The 17,726-nt window shown below is 36.4% G+C and overlaps 2 protein-coding genes across 17 annotated transcripts in view; both read left to right on the plus strand.

The window, feature by feature from the left end:
• The window catches only part of RGR (retinal G protein coupled receptor), a 389,204-nt gene that overhangs the window by 97,919 nt on the left and 273,559 nt on the right, over window positions 1-17,726 (plus strand). The gene's annotated exons all lie outside the window — the stretch shown is intronic.
• CCSER2 (coiled-coil serine rich protein 2) overlaps window positions 1-17,726 on the plus strand; it is a 149,438-nt gene that overhangs the window by 51,448 nt on the left and 80,264 nt on the right. For 15 of the 16 annotated variants that reach the window (XR_014248843.1, XM_082406721.1, XM_082406720.1 and 12 more), the window contains one exon: window positions 16,875-16,965. The exons of the other annotated variant lie outside the window; for it this stretch is intronic. Coding sequence is in view for 14 of the 15 variants with exons in the window: in XM_082406721.1 (XP_082262847.1) it covers window positions 16,875-16,965 (91 nt within the window). In the remaining variant the exon portion in view is untranslated. The remainder of the gene's footprint in view (window positions 1-16,874; window positions 16,966-17,726) is intronic. 16 annotated transcript variants of the gene reach the window in all.

Here is a 17,726-nt window from a genome sequence, read left to right on the forward strand (position 1 = left end):
TGTCAGTGCTTTGTGGTTTAGGCATTCTAATAGGTGTATAGTGGTATCCTGTTATTGTTTTATATTTATAATTCCCTAATGACAAATGATGTTGAGTATCTTTTCATATGCTTGTCATCTGTATATCTTTAAGTGTCAGTTTGGATCTTTTGCCCATTTTAAAATTCATTTCTTACTGTTGAGTTTTAAGAGTTCTTTGTATATTTTGGATATGTCTTTTATCAGATGAGTGTTTTGCATGTGTTTCCCAGCCTGTGCCTTGTCTTTTCATTCTCTTAAAAGTGTCCTTAACACATATACACTACCAAATGTAAAATAGATAGCTAGTGGGAAGCAGCCACATAGCACAGGGAGATCAGCTTGGTGCTTTGTGACCACCTAGAGGGGTGGGATAGGGAGGGTGGGAGGGAGACGCAAGAAGGAGGAGATATGGGGATATATGTATATGTATAGCTGATTCACTTTGTTATAAAGCAGAAACTAACACACCATTGTAAAGCAATTATACTCCAATAAAGATGTTAAAAAAAAAAAGTGTCCTTTACAGACCAAACATTTTAATAAATTCCAACTTAATTTTTTCTTTCACAGATCAAGGTCATGGAGTTTTTCTACTTTGTTTACTTCAAGAAGTTTTATAGTATTGTATTTTACATTTTGGTCTGTGATCCATATTGAGTTAATTTTTGTGTAACACCTATGTTTGAGTTAATTTTTTTGCATAAACTTTTGTCTAAGAATTCCAGCACTATTTGTTGAGAAGACTATCTTTCTGCATTAAGTTGCTGTTGCTCTTTTGTCAGAATGAGTTGAGTGTATTTGTGTGGGTCTCCTTTTGAGCTCTCTGTTCTTTTTTGTTGATCTACATGTCTGTTCTTTTGCCAGTCACATTCTGTCTTGATTACTGTCTTGTTATGTCTTATAGTAAGTCTTGTGTTGTATAACGAAGAATTCAGCTGGCTTTTGTTCCTAGTTCCTGCGTGGGAGCCTCTACATCTTTGGAATTTCCCAAGTGATAGGAGTGTTTTTGTTCACTGTGGGCCCTAATAGTTTATGCTAACAGGGCGACTCAGGGTCAGGGTAGGCCATGCAAGAAAAACCAAACATGTGATTCGAGGGTTGGGGTGTTGAGCCCTCTGCTATTAGTCTGATCTCTGGGGAGCAAGGGAAGTGGGCTGGGCATTGAGTTCAGTCATGTGGCCAATGATTCAACCATGCATGCTTTCGTAATGAAACTACTATAAAAACTCTGGACACTGAATCTCAGGTGAACATCCCTAGTTAACCATACTCTCTGCATATGTTGCTCATCCGTGTGCCAAGGAGGTGACCTGTTCTGACTCCATGGGGAGAGAACACAGAGGCTTCGCGTTTGGGACCATCTTAAACTTTGCCCTGTGTGTCTCTTCTTTTGGTTTGTCATGATTTACACCATTTTGGCTATAATACAGCTTATCATAAAGTATATTGCTTTCCTGAGTTCTGTGAGTTGTTCTAGTGAATAACCTGAGGGAGTCATGGGAACCTCTGCATTTGTAGGCAGTTAGTAGGACATACAGGGCCTGGGAACGCCTGAGCTTTTTTGGCTAGTGGTGTCTGAATTAATGTCAGTCTTGTGGAAGACTGTGCCCTTAACCTGTGAAGTTTGTCCTAACTCTGGATCATTAGTGTCAAAAGTCCTTGTAGTTGGTGTCAGAAAAAGTGGAATATGCTAGATAACCCTGCCTCACTGAAGCATGTGGGAAGAGAAAGGATGAAAGGCCTGGGGATGAAGAAATTTTGATTCTTGGATGGCTATCTAGTCACTCATGATATGAAACTGCAGCTGTGCTGTGATCCATTACTAAAGGCAAAAGTTGTGGAATAGAATTTAGAAATGGTGGGAGACACAATCCCCAATGAGGTGGCTCACAGGTTACAGAAGGAAATGCAGAATAATAAGAAACAAACTAAATATATAATGTGTTGGCTACTGTTACTTGTAATAGCTAAAGTGAAAGTAATATAGAGTGCTGGGGCTGATCCTGATGCGGGGCCTAGCTTAGATTTCAGTCAGTCTGATCTACAACCAATAGCTTTAAAGCCACCCCTAATGGGAGAGATTATTCTAGGACAAAAGGCAGTACTGTTATGAACTCTGGTTACCAGGAAGGTGGTCCAGTTAGGGAGAGGGAAAAACCAAGAAACTACTGAAACCAGGGGTTATAGTGCCAAGGAGTAGTCTTATTTTGTGGACCTGTGTCATCAACTTCCTGAAGAACTTTTAGTAAAATGGATTGTGAGAGTGACTAATTTAGGGGTAGTATCTTTGGTTTTGAATGCTACAGAGTGGAAGAGAATGTTGGGTTGATATAGGACCCACAGCTCACTGTAGAACAATCACAGATGGCTGTCCATAGTAGGTTACCTGAGGGAGTGGGTAGCCTGGCGGACTGGATAAAACTTGCTGTAAAGTCGGTTTATCTGAGAAGAGAGACTGTGTTTCTTCTATAAATGCCAAGTGGAACACCACAGATGAAGAGTCTGTGCACTTCATAGCAAGCCATGCTGGACTGACTTGATGATGACTGGGTTATTTATCTACTGAATATGCCCCATAACCAGGTCATGGTAACTCTTGTGATTAAGAGGGCCCCTTTTACATGGGCACCTCATGAAACAATACTGTTGTAAAACCAAGCAGCTGAGAAACGTTATTAGATTTGTTGTCTCAGTTTCCCTTATCGATGTTAAAGATGAAAAAAAAAAGTCATTAACAAGAAAAGGGAGGAAAACAGAAGGGGAGAGCCAAGGGATTCGTCCCATCAGGGGTCGATGTTTATGAGAAATGGAGTGAATATATTGGACATTGATGAGGTTAAGACAAAGGTGTTAATGCAGCAGTGTTGAAGATTGAGTGTACCAATGGGAGCTAATGCTTGTTCTACAACTTTAAAGGGGCCTCAACAATACCACTCCATTTATCCCAGTTTGGAGGAATTTTAAAAGCTTAAAGGCAAAGATAAAATTGAGAAACCTGACCTGGAATCACCTGGGACAATGGTCTGCTAGATTAGTCAAAATGAATATTGACAGAAGGGATAGGGTCCTTTGGCTCTTAACTCTTCCCCTCTGGGGACCTAAGGCCTTATGTATGTGAGTGGGTAAAATGGTCACCAGGTGTAGAAGAGACATTTCTGGGACTCCTTGACACAGACCCCCTGTACTTTGGTATCAAAACATGTTGATGAACATGTCTTAACTGCGGCCACTTTTAGACTGAGAGAAAATAGTAATGCATTGGTTGATGGGATTAAGATGAAAGTTCAAGTGGAAGTTTAAACAGGCTTTATGTGAAGTAGTTGGTCTTCTTAGCTGAATGTTTTATGGAAAAGGATATTATGCCCTATCTAGTATTGTGAAGCAAAACTGTTTGGTGAAATTTTAATAAAGGCTACTGTTAGGAATGCAAAGTTGATGGGATTACTGTCCTATGAAGGTCTGAGAATAACATTGTAATTTTCTGTAAGATGTTATGGAAAAACCCGAACGAACTTTTTGGCCAACCCAATAATTCCACCACCAACAATATAATTCTTGAAAACAGCTTGAGGATTTTTTTTCTTTCTTTCTTTCTTTTTTTTTCTATTTGAAGTAGTTTCTTTCTGAATGGTTATTCCATGAACTTGATACACAGGTTTGTGTATATTATTTTACTTTTGATTTTTAGGGATTTGTTTAAGCATTATTTGCGATAGTAGAATATTGGAAATAACACAAACACCCAAATAACATTCATATTACATAAGAATAGCATATTATAGAGGCTAAGGCAGGGGAAGGAGTATGAAAATACAGATATTTGTTTAAAAGTTTTAAATTAATTTTTTATTACATTTTTTTTTTAGAAAAAGTAAGCAAATATGAATATATTTACCACCCCTCAGCTTCTAAACATATATATTATGCTTTTGCTATTACAACTAGTCTTTAATAAATAGCCTTGTCTTTTTGTATTTTGGGGATAGATATATAGAATGGTGATATTGGATCAAAGGTTAGATGTACAATTAATTTTCTTAGAAATTTGAGCAATATTTTTTAATTTTCAAAAGCTCTTTTTTATTCTTGAGTGAAATTTCATTCAACATAAAATTAACCATTTTAAAGCAGACATTTCAGTGGCATTTTGTATATTTGCAATATTGTGCAACCACTACCTCTGTCTAGTTCCAAAACATTTCATCACCCCTAAGTAAACTTTGTACTCATTTAAGTAGTTACTCTCCATTCACCCCTCCCCAGCCTCTGGAAACCATCAATCTACTCTCTGTCTGTATGAATTTACCTATTTTGGATATTTCATATGTGGAATCATACAACATGTGACCTTTTGTGCCCAGATCTTTTACTTACCATAATGTTTTTGTGGTTCTTCCACATTTTTGTAGCATGTATCAGGAGTCCATTCCTTTTTAAAGCTGAATAATTGTCCATCATATGTACATTCCATTCATCCATTAATGGACATAGGACATATGGGCAGTTTCTACCTTTTTGCTGTTGTGAATAGTGCTGCTATGAACATGCATGTACACGTGTTTGTTTGAGTACCTGCTTTAAATTTTTGAGGTGTATATACCTTGGAGTGAAATTGCTGGATTATGTAGTAATTCTGTGTTTAACTTTTTGAATAGCTGCTGAACTGTTTTTTTTATTTTCAATTGCAGCTGAATCATTTTACATTCCCACCAGCAATGTATAAGTCTTCCAGTTTTTCTACATACTTGATGACACTTGTTTACCATTTTTTTTTTTTTTATAGTCAACCTACTGGATATTAAGTGATATTCCGTTGTGGTTTTGATTTACATTTCCCAAATATATAATAATGTTGAGCATCTTTTCATGTGCTTGTTGGATATTTGTATATCTTCTTCAGGTAAAGTCTATGTAAGTCCTTTGCCCATTTAAAAAATTGGATTATTTGTGGTTTTATGTATCTTGGATACTAGAGTCTTATTAGATATGATTTGCAAATATTTTCTTTCATCCTGTAGGTTGTCTTTTCACTTTATTGATAATGTCCTTTGATGTACAAAAGTTTTTAATTTTGATGAATCTAATTTAATTTTTTCTTTTATTACTTCTGCTTTTGATGTCATACCTAAGAATTTATTGCCAAATGCAAAGTCATGAAGATTCAGGGTCTTTTGTGTTTCCACACAAAGTTTAGAAATATTTCTTCTATTTCTATGAAAAGCGCCATTGCTATTTTGATAGGGGTTGCATTCAATCTGTAGATTGCCTTGGGTAGTATGATTATTTTAACAATATTAATTCTTCCAGTCTATGAGGACATATATCTTTCCATTCGTTTGTGTCATCTTCAATTTCTTTCATCATTGTCTTATAGTTTTCAGAGTAAAAGTCTTATTCCTATGTATTTTATTTTTTTTGATGCAGTTGTAAATGGGATTGTTTTCTTAATTTCTCTTTCTGATAGTTTGTTGTTAGTGTATAGAAATGCAGCAGATTTCTGTATATTAATTTTATTTCCTGACACTTCAATGAATTCATTTATTCTGTTTTTTGGTGGTGTCCTTAGAATTTTCTATATATAGTATCATGTCATCTGCAAACAGTGACAGTTTTAGTTCTTACTTTCTAATTTGATTTCCATTTATTATTTCTTTTTCTTGTCTGATTGCTGTGTCTAGGACTTCTAGTACTATGTTGAATAAAAGTGGCAAGAGTGGGCATCTTTGTCTTGTTCCTGATCATAGAGGAAATGCTTTCAGCTTTTCACTACTGAGTATGATATAAGCTTTAGGCTTATCATATATGGCCTTTATTATATTCTCTCTATACCCACTTTCTGGAGAGTTTTTATCATAAATGGATGTTGAATTTTCTCAAAAGCTTTTTCTGTATCTATTGAGATGACCATATGGTTTTTATTCTTCAATTTGTTAATGTGTTGTATCACACTGATTGATTTGCAGATATTGAACCATCTTTGCATCCCTGGGATAAATCCCACTTGATCAAGGTGTATGATCCTTTTAATGTATTGTTGAATTTGGTTTGCTAGTGTTTTGTTGAGGATGTTTTCTTGTATTGCTATAAATTTCCTCCTAGAACTGCTTTTGCTGCATTCCATAGGTTTTGGAGCATTGTGTTTCCATTTTCATTTGTCTCCAGGTTTTTTTTTTCTTTCTTCTTTGATTTCTTCTGTGATCCAGTGTTTGTTTAGTAGCATATTCTTTAGCTTCCACATGTTGTGTCTTTTTCAGGTTTTTTTCTTGTAGTTGATTTCTAGTTGTCATAATGTTGTGGTGGGAAAAATGCTTGATGTGATTTCAGTTTTCTTAAATTTGAGACTAGTTTTGTGGCCTAGTATATGATCTATCCTGGAGAATGTGTTATGTGCACTTGAAAAAAAATGTGTATTTTGCTGTTTTGGGTGGAATGTCCTGTAGATAGCTATTAAGTTCAATGAGTCTAACACGTTCTTTAAGGCCAGTGTTTCCTTATTGATTTCCTGTCTGGATGATCTGTCTGTTGATGCAAGTGGGGTTTTAAAGTCCTCTACTATTATTGGGTTACTGTCAATATCTCCTTTTGTGTTTGTTAATACTTATGTTATGTATTTAGGAGTTTTTCTCTTAAATTGTTATACTTTCACCTTCAGAATTTTTATTTTTCATTGCTTTATATTCTTTATCTTCACTGATATTCTGTACTTGGTTAGATATACTTTGCCTGAGGTTTGAGCATATTTAAGATAGTTGATTTAAAGCCTTTGTCTATTAAGTTCAGTGCTTGGGCTTCCTCAGGGATCATTTCTGTTAATTTTTGTTTTTTTCTGTGACTGGATGATACTTTCTTTGCATGTCCCTAAGGTTTTGTTGAAAACTAGTCATTTTAAATATTTTAATATAGCAACACTGGAAATCATATCCCTCATCTTCCTTAGGGTTTGTTTTTGTTACTTTTTTAGGCTATAGCTGGTTTTTTTTTTAAATTAATTATTTATTTATTTATTTTTAGCTGCGCTGGGTCTCAGTTGCAGCATGCAGGATCTTTGTTGTGGCATGCGGACTCTTAGTTGCGGCATGTGGGCTTCTTAGTTGCGGAATGTGAACTCTTAGCTGCGGCATGCATGTGGGATTTAGTTCTCTAACCAAGGATTAAACCTGGGCCCCCTGCATTGGGAGCATGGTGTCTTACCCACTGGACCACTAGGGAAGTGCCCCCTTTTTTTTTAGTGAATTTTCTAAACTATTTTTCCAAAGCCTCTCTTCTTGTCATGTATGGCCTATGAAGTGTGTGTTACTTTAGCTTGTGTTTATTTAGTGTTTTATGCAGAGATTTCCTTGAATGCCAGATGGCAAATACAAAGAAAGAAAAGAAAAAAAGAGGGAGAGAGGAAGAGTGAGAGGAAGAGGAAGGGAATAAGGGAAAGAAGAAGAGAAGGGGGCAGAGAAAGAACAAAGAATTAAAAGGAAGGAGAATTAAAAGATCTTACAGTCAAAATTAAAAAAAAAAGCCCATTCAGTGTCTCTCTGCATATTGGCTCTGTGTTGGGGCACTCCTTCAATCTTTAGCCTGACCATTTACAGTTCTACCTTAGCCTTCACTTGCTACTTTTTCTGGGCCTAGAGATCAGCCAGAGGTGAAAGCTTTGGGCTTTCTTAGGTCTTTAATGAGAATACATTCTGCTCTGGGCATTTTTGTGGCTTTCTAAATTCCCAACGTACATGGCACTTTTGAATTACCTAATTTCCCAAAGAAATTCTCTCCCCAGCCTTTTTTCTCAGTCTTTTAGTATTCTATTATATCAACTATAATCTTTTGCCCCAGGGTGATTGTGGATTGTTTGTTTGACTTACTGTGGTTTTGAGCAGTGCCCACAGCTTTTCTGCCTGAGTGAATTCCAAGTTGGGCAAAACAAAGAAAAACACTTTGTGTTAGTCATTCAGGTAACCCCAGACAGGTTAGAGCGGACAAACACAGTATTTCGTGAATAAGTTTGTCACTGTGCCCTTTGGAACCAGGTAGCAGAGTCCCACACTGGGAACAAGGTCTACTTTAAGTCTGCAGTCAAGCTGGGGAGGGGCATATGGGAAAGGCCAGTCTCAATGATAATTGGAATGCAGATTGTTGCAGCAATTCTGGGAAATGGTTTAGCAGTTTCTTATGAAGTTAAACATAAACTCACTATATCACCGAACAGTCCTACTCACTTGGGTATTTACTCTAGAGAAATGAAATCTTATATTCACACAAAAACCTGTACATGAATGTCCATAGTAGCTTTATTTATAATAACTAAACACTGGAAAAACCAGTTTACTTCAGTGAGTAAATGGATGCACAAACTGTTACATCCATGCAATGGAATGCTATTCACTAGTAAAAAGTAATGAGTTACTGATATATTCAATGATTTAGATTAATCATAAAGGCATTCTGCTGAGTGAAATAAGCCAGTCCCAAAAGGTTACATACTGTATGATTGCATTTATATGACATTCTTAAAAAACACAACTATAGTGATGGAGAACAGATCATTGTCTGCTAGGGGTGGTGGGTGGGAGAGGGTGTAATTAAAACTGGATAGTACAAGGAACTTTCTTTGGGTGAAGAAATTGTTATGTGTCCTGATTATATTGGTGATTACACAAACTTATATGTGTTTTAAAATTCATAAACTGTATGCCAAAAGAAAAAATTAATTTTACTGCATGGTGATGAATACAAACTGGTGATGAAGTCCTTTATTTGCCAGAAACATTTAGGCTTTCTTCAGTGTATTACTGAAGGAGAAACTTGTTAAGGAAGCACTGGCCCACCATCTCATAGTTCACTCTTTTTGAATGGAAAAGCATTCTCAGAGACCAAGGAAGTTCTGTGGCACTTCTGCTCATATGTGTTTAGTCAGGGTTTTAATTCCAGTGAGACTTGTGGGAAGCCTCTGGAAGCCAGACAGTATACAAACTTATGTTTTCATTGTCATACTCCCAGCTAATGGCTGTGCTAGATCATCTCCCAGGTGTATGTGGATGTTGGCTCCCAACAGATGCAGGCTTGCCAGTGAGAGGAAGAGCCTGCCATCACAAACATGGAAGAGAAACACTTTCCCATGTTAAGCAGTCTCCATGCTTACATGGCTTCCTTTCTTCCTATAATAATGCATTTCCTAGGCTGTGCAAATGACAGATTTCTACACTAGTGAAGAAAAATTATAATAATTTTTTTTCTTATCTGTTTGCCTGAATCCTTTCTGAAAGGTCTAATAATATCTCTGATACAACTCTTCTCAAAATCTGATATTGGAGAAACAGAGACCTTCTATGGGAATGTGGGAAGAACTGTCTAAGACAGATATTAGAATCCAGTCTTCTCAGTCATCATTGTGTCTCTTGTCAAACTCATTATTCAACAACTTTTAGTTGTCATCTATGTGGTAGTGACTCCCACACCTCAGCTCCACTCCCCTGTATATTTAGTTGTCTGGTGGACATGTCTTCTTGAAGATGCAGCAGGCATGTCAAAACTGTCAGGTTCTGATATTATTTATTAATTTTTTATCTCCTATCAGATCTGGTCATCCTTTTTCAGTACTTTATTTCAGTGAATGGGAATCACCCACCTGTTTCTAAATCCAGGAACCAAGGAGTCGTTCATGGCTCTTTCTTTACTTCTTAGTTAACTTTGGTTCTTTAGATCCTAACTCCTCAGTGTGTCTTATAATTGCTATTCTTTCATTGTCACTGACACTAATTAATATCAGGCTGCTGTCATATGTCACATGGATTCTGCAGTAGCTACAAAACTGCTTTTTTTTTTCCCCATTTAAATCCATTGTCTACACTGTAACCAGAATAATGTTTCTTTAATGCAAATTTCAATTTGTCACTTCTTAAAACTCAACAGTCATATCCCTGTCATTGAGATACAGTCCAGACTCCTTAAGATGGCTGAAATAGTTGTTCATGATGTAGATATATTTCTGTCCCTTCCCCTTACACTCTGTTTGAGTGTTGTCTTAGTTCTAGCTACTGTAACAAAATACCGTAGGCTGAGTGGCTTGAACTGAGGCCTTTATTTTTTACAGTTTTGGAGTCTGGAAGTCCTAGATCAAGGTGTTGGCAGATTCAGTTCCTAGTGAAGGCCCTCTTCACCCTTTAACAGAATCCTCACATGGTGAGGAGAGAGAGTGTGTGCTCTGGTCTCTTGCTTCCTCTAAGGACACTAATCCCATCATCGGGTCCCCACCATCATGACCTTGTCTAAACCTAATTATCTCCCAAAGGCCATATTTCCAAATATCCTCATGTTGAGGGTTAGAGCTTCAACATATGAATTTTGGGGGGGATGCACACACAAACATTCAGTCCATAACAAGTGTTAATGAGCTACTTGAAGTTATTTGAATAGAGCAGGTCAGCATACTATGTCCTGTAAGCGAAATTTGACCAACCACCAGTGTTTTTCACAGCCTGCAAACTAAGAATGCTTTTTACACTTCCAGAGGTTACACTTTAAATGGTTATATAAGTACCTACATAATATACTTGATTTTCTCTGTAGGCTTGCAAAATCTGAAATACTTTTCACCTTTTAAAAAGTTTTTGCCAACGTTTGGAATAGATTATGCTTTTTACTTCCTTGCCCTTACCATACTGTTTAAGCAGAATATAGTCTCCTCTTCCACGTTCTAGAGGCTGAATTTGTTGTTTCTTAGGTTGTCTTGACTTGAATTTGTTTTATTTAAAAATTTTTTTTTAATTTTATTTTTTAAATTTTTAAATTTTTTGAACATCTTTATTGGAGTATAATTGCTTTACAATGGTCTGTTAGTTTCTGCTTTATAACAAAGTGAATCAGCTATACATATACATATATCCCCATATCTCCTCCCTCTTGTGTCTCCCTCCCACCCTCCCTATCCCACCCCTCTCGGTGGTCACAAAGCACCCAGCTGATCTCCCTGTGCTATGTGGCTGCTTCCCACTAGCTATCTGTTTTACATTTGGTAGTGTATATATGTTCATGCCACTCTCTCACTTCGTCCCAGCTTACCCTTCCCCCTCCCCGTGTCCTCAAGTCCATTCTCTGTGTCTGCATCTTTATTCCTGTCCTGCCCCTAGGTTCTTCAGAACCTTTTTTTTTTTTAGATTCCATATATATGTGTTAGCATACGGTATTTGTTTTTCTCTGACTTCCCTCTGTATGACAGACTCTAGGTCCATCCACCTCACTACAGATAACTCAATTTCATTTCTTTTTATGGCTGAGTAATATTCCATTGTATATATGTGCCACGTCTTCTTTATCCATTCATCTGTCGATGGACACTTAGGTTGCTTCCACGTCCTGGCTTTGTAAATAGAGCTGCATTGAACATTGTGGTGCATGACTCTTTTTGAATTATGGTTTTCTCAGGGGATATGCCCAGTAGTGGGATTGCTGGGTCATATGGTAGTTCTATTTTTAGTTTTTTAAGGAACCTCCATACTGTTCTCCATAGTGGCTGTATCAATTTACATTCCCACCAACAGTGCAAGAGGGTTCCCTTTTCTCCACACCCTCTGCAGCATTTATTGTTTCTAGATTTTTTGATGATGGCCATTCTGACCAGTGTGAGGTGATACCTCATTGTAGTTTTGATTTGCATTTCTCTAATGATTAGTGATGTTGAGCATCCTTTCATGTGTTTGTTGGAAATCTGTATATCTTCTTTATAGAAATGTTTATTTAGGTCTTCTGCCCATTTTTGGATTGGGTTGTTTGTTTTTTTGGTATTGAGCTGCATGAGCTGCTTGTAAATTTTGGAAATTAATCCTTTGTCAGTTGCTTCATTTGCAAATATTTTCTCCCATTCTGAGGGTTGTCTTTTCATCTTGTTTGTGTTTTCCTTTGCTATGCAAAAGCTTTTAAGTTTCATTAGGTCCCATTTGTTTATTTTTGTTTTTATTTCCATTTCTCTAGGAGGTGGGTTAAAAAGGATATTGCTATGATTTATGTCATAGAGTGTTCTGCCTATGTTTTCCTCTAAGAGTTTTATAGTGTCTGGCCTTACACTTAGGTCTTTAATCCATTTTGAGTTTATTTCTGTGTATGGTGTTAGGGAGTGTTCTAATTTCATTCTTTCACATGTAGCTGTCCAGTTTTCCCAGCACCACTTATTGAAGAGGCTGTCTTTTCTCCATTGTATATTCTTGCCTCCTTTATCAAAAATAAGGTGACCATATGTGTGTGGGTTTATCTCTGGTCCTTCTGTCCTGTTCCATTGATCTATATTTCTGTTTTTGTGCCAGTACCATACTGTCTTGATTACTGTAGCTTTCTAGTATAGTCTGAAGTCTGGGATCCTGATTCCTCCAGCTCTGTTTTTCTTAAGATTGCTTTGGCTATTTGGGGTCTTTTGTGTTTCCATACAAATTGTGAAATTTTTGTTCTAGTTCTGTGAAAAATGCCATTGGTAGTTTGATAGGGATTGCACTGAATCTGTAGATTGCTTTGGGTAGTATAGTCATTTTCACAATGTTGATTCTTCCAATCCAAGAACGTGGTATATCTGTCCATCTGTTTGTATCATCTTTAATTTCTTTCATAGTATCTTACAGTTTTCTGCATACAGGTCTTTTGTCCCTTTAGGTAGGTTTATTCCTAGGTATTTTATTCTTTTTGTTGCAATTGAATTTGTTTTAGATTGACTCTGATTTGCCAAGATATATATCCATGTGATATACCCTCATGGCACTTGGGAATACCATACTCTGAAGGAATTGTCTGTTTGAGGGGAGACAAGTAAACTTGGAGGGTTGTTGTGACTTTGTTAAATTAACATTTGTTAAATAGAGCCCCAAGATGTTGGCTGGTAAACCCCAATTCAACAAAAGACCACAAGGGAAATTGAAATAGAGAAGTTTATTACTCTCAGGTACTGGAGGAAGTACATGGCATGCCTGCAGGGACCATATGGGAAAACGTGGCATGCCTCGAGGAGCCATACAAGGGCAAACAGAGTGGCAGGAACCTGGGGCACATGCTTTTATTATTAGGGTCTGTGGCTGGAGTGCTTTTAGGTTCCTGGGCTAATGCTCGATTGGACAGTTCAAACCAAGAAGTGCAGGGTTTTGGTAAGCTCGGCGGTGGTCTTATCTAAGGTTTCACAAGGGGCAGTCCCTGGGAGGCAGGGGAGACTGTTGCTCACAAGGGCTGCTGGAGAAGTCCTGTTAGGAATTTACATTTGCTTGTGACTCTGGAACTGTTATCTAGGGCAGGCCCCTGCAGACTTCTTGGTCACAGAAAATGGATGCCAAGGCAGCAATATCATGGAGTAGTTTAGCAAACTCTCAAGATAGGGACTGTCTTTTTACATGAATATATCGTGTACCCAGAATTGTGCCTTGCATATACTGGTTTTCATATGTGTTGAATTTTTGATGGTATGTCTTGCGGTTGCCACATGGAGCCAGGATCAACTCCCCTCCCCCCAGATTTGTTCAGTGTCGAGAAAGATGATGCCACACATGTAGCAAGAGAATGTGAAAACATTTATTATTCACATAGTGAGACTTTCTGGGAACACCAGGACAGACACCCAAACTAGTCCAGAATGGCTCGAGTGAAGAGGGGAGAGGCAGGTGGCTCTGGTTATTATTGTGGTTAGGGGTTGGGCTGGGTTGAGGATTCCCACATGCAGGCTAGATTTGTGTGGTTTGAACTTCCCTGCTGTTGCCAAAGGAGGTTCACATTTTTTAGTGTGAAGTTTTGCTTATTATAAAAGCAGTATGTCCTTACTACAAAATCAAAAAAAGTGTAACAAGTCAAAATCAAAAAGAATACAAAGAACATAAGCACATGTTGTCTCACATAGTGGAAAATAATAACAGTTCTTTGGTTTATCACCATTCAGACATTTAAATGTATTTTTCAGCATTAAAGATGGAGTCATATTGTACATATATAATTGCTTCCCCCCCCACCATTTTACAGAGCATCTTTCCATATGTCTAGATACCTTTCTGAAATATCATATATAATGATTTATTGATGAGTGTTAACTTGAAGCATAAATATGGATGGTTTTCCCTTTCTGTAATTATTGCTAACTGTGTCCCCCTTCCTTTTCCATTGAGCTTTCTTAGTAACTTCTCAAAGTGATACAATTTTTTCACCACTTCTGAATTCATTAGAACAGGCTCATTCCCATTCCCTAAGACTATGTTTTTAAATCTTCGTTATAAAACGAAACCTACAGAAAACCCTACAAAACAGATGTAGACTTTAGTTAGTTATTAAAAGTAGAACACCTTTTTGGCAGTGGTGGCAGTGCTCCTTTTGCTGACTGGTGCATCTCAGCAAGCCCTACTTTGGACTTAGAAAATGAGGTTCTATTGCCTTTGATTCTTTGCTGTGTCTTTAGTTGTCGGATTTGGCCTGGGGTGCCCAACATCATCTTGTTTCACACATATTCATACAAATAGCCAAATGTTTTAAATTGAAGATATGATTTTAGGAGTAAAATTATATAAGTTATAATACTTATTGCAGAAAATGAGAAAATACAGGTAGTCTAATCAGAAAAAAAAAAAGAACAAAAAGAAAAATCTCATAATCCTAAAATAGTTAACCTGTGTTTTGGTTTTCTTCTAAGTTTTTTCCAATGCATATTATACAATGTTTTTTTCGTAAAATGGATAATTCTATATATGCTGTTTTAGAGACATGATTTTTTTTTTTCCATTTTACATGTAGGCCTTTTCAGTGGAAGAAATGTAGCTTTTATTTTAAGATGAAAAACATCTTGTGTTCATATTGATACTTCCCACTTATACTCAGGAACATAACATAGAATTTTTACTTAATTTCATTGTTTTTTACATCTTTATTTTCTTTTTCCTAAGATGAGAATCCATTTTTCAGCAAATACCAATATACACAAGTCTCAGAATAACAACACCATTATTACCATCTGTAATGTAATTACTGAAAATAGTTTGAGGATTTTTTTCCCCCACTTGAAATAGTTTCTCTCTGAGTGTTATACCATCAACTTGATATACAGATTCATTTATTTCAATTTAATGTTGACATTTAGGCATTCGTTGAAACATTATTTGTAAGAGCAAAAGATTGGAAACAAACTAGTTCGTATTTTTCCCAAATTAACATCTTTCTATGTCTGTAAATATATTTTTATTATCTTTTTTTAAGAACAACATCATATTCTGTTATATGACTATATCATACTTCCTGTTTAACCATTTTTCTGTTGTTGGACATTTAGCTGATTTCTACTTTTTTTGCCATTCTGTCCAATGCTACAATAACCACACTTATACATATATTTTTTGCATTTGTCTGTTTCTAAAGGATAAATTCTTAGGAGGGAAGACTTTGCCTTTTTAAAAAAGGTTTTAGCTAAATTTTAACAAATTGGCCTCCAGAAGGTTTGTATGAATACTAGATTCCTCTAAATCATGATAAATCCACATTGGTGTGGTAGCATTCTTTCCTACATTGTATTTATTGGCCGTTTATTTTCTATTTATTTTGTGAATTGTCCATTATGGCCTTTGCCAGTTTTTTTTTTTCCATATTCATTTTTTTGCTTGATTTTTTTAGGAAGACTGTTTTAAGGACAGCAAATATTTCATAATGGAAAGAGGTTCTGCGAAATACCTTTTTCTTAAGCCAAGGTTAAATAATTATGCAGTTTTTTTGTTTGTTTTAAATAATAACAATTATTCCAATTACTCTTAGTTCTCAGTGGATCCTGGAAGGAAGGCCCAACACAAAATTGAAAAGATTTGTGTGGAATATCCAATATAGGGAACACTTCTAATTTTATTCATATTATCTGTAATAAAGTAGATATTCCCCTTCTGTGAGTGTTTTTCAAGGTCGTAATCTCTCAGTCCCATTTAAAGATTTGTGAATTTGTGATCTTTTTACTTATATATACTAAGGCAAGATCTTGCAGTATTAGATCAGTTTTTGGATTGGAGGGATTCACTAGTGGGCTATAGGTCAAACTGAGTTCATTACCTTAAACTTAGTTTTTGTTTATTTAGTTACTTAGACTTCAGAATAAGAGTCTTCTAAAGCAAAACAGTACTTTTCTAAGGATAGATAATAGCTAACAAGATTGCAAATAGAACCCAAGAGGGACTGCTTATAACCAATTTGAGTAGTCCAGTCCTACTGCAGAGAAAGAACAAATTAAGGTAAACCAAGGAAGTAATAGTGGTGCTGAAAGTAGTAGTAGCAGCAGTGTGTGGCTCAGGAAAGGAAATGTAATAATGACATCATTAAAGACTCACTTCATTAATTTACGTAAGTAGTTAGATTCCTAGAGATAATAAAATACCACCTCCCATACCAAATATGAATACATCTTGTGAGATTGTTTACCATTTTTGATTATTCATGTTGTCAGGGAAGTTGTTAAAAGCATGGACTCAGAAGATTGACCTCCTGTTGTTCACATTCTGTTTTGGCCAGGGATTTAGATTTTCTGTGCATTAGTTTCATCGTGTATAATATGGAGATTATACTAGTCACTAAATCATAGTGAAGACTAAAGAAATCAATATCTGTGACGTGCTTAGAACAGTATCTTGCAGATAGTGAGCACTGTGTAAATTTTAAAAAATACAAATAAAAATCTACTGGTGGGGAAGAAGACTAGGAAAAGGATGTTACAAATAGCTTAACCAAGTAAACCAGTTGAATCTATTTTTTTTTTATTTTATCTTTAAAATCTATTCTTAACCACACAAACATTGAGTAAAATAAGATTCTCATATAGTGATGTTCAAAAATAATGATTACACTGAGCTAGGTTATAGCATTTTTTCTGCTTTTGTTTACAGGATATTCTGAATAATCTTGAATCATGTGACCTTGAGGATGATGACCTTATGCTTGATGTGGATCTGCCTGAGGATGCACCTCTTGAGAATGGTAGGGGGGACAATATTGAACCTTCAGAAGTATATAGTTGAGCTACTTGACTATATCCAATTTGGTATTTGTTATTTACAGACTTCATTATCTCTATGGTGGTAGCCTCTTCAGGCTGAGAATTTATCTTAAGTGATGTTAAAGAGGTTCATTTGCAAAATTATTTAAATGTTTAAAACCTGACTTTGTAGGTCTTAGGTATAACTCTATGATCCAATAAGATTGTATACCTATATCCTAAAGTATCTGGTAGATAGGATTTGTCCTTTTTTCCCTTTGTCTTATCCAATTTTTTATTCCTTTGTCTCATTTTGATTTTAAGAAAACATAAATTTAGAGAAAAAGATATCATTTGACTTGTAAAACAGCAGCAAAAACCATTAAGTTAATAAGTACTTTAAAAAAATCAATTCTGGGAAAATGGTGACCTGAATGAATCATTCTATCCTTTTTTTTTTTTTAATTTTATTTATTTATTTATTTATGGCTGTGTTGGGTCTTCGTTTCTGTGCGAGGGCTTTCTCTAGTTGCAGCAAGTGGGGGCCACTCTTCATCGCGGTGCGCGGGCCTCTCACTATCGCGGCCTCTCTTGTTGCAGAGCACAGGCTCCAGATGCGCAGGCTCAGTAATTGTGGCTCACGGGCTTAGTTGCTCTGCGGCATGTGGGATCTTCCCAGACCAGGGCTCGAACCCGTGTCCCCTGCATTGGCAGGCAGATTCTCAACCACTGCGCCACCAGGGAAGCCCCATTCTATCCTTTT

This window comes from Balaenoptera borealis (genome assembly GCF_965194805.1).
Source record: "Balaenoptera borealis genome assembly, chromosome: 10".
In the NCBI taxonomy this organism is placed as follows: Eukaryota; Metazoa; Chordata; class Mammalia; order Artiodactyla; family Balaenopteridae; genus Balaenoptera; species Balaenoptera borealis.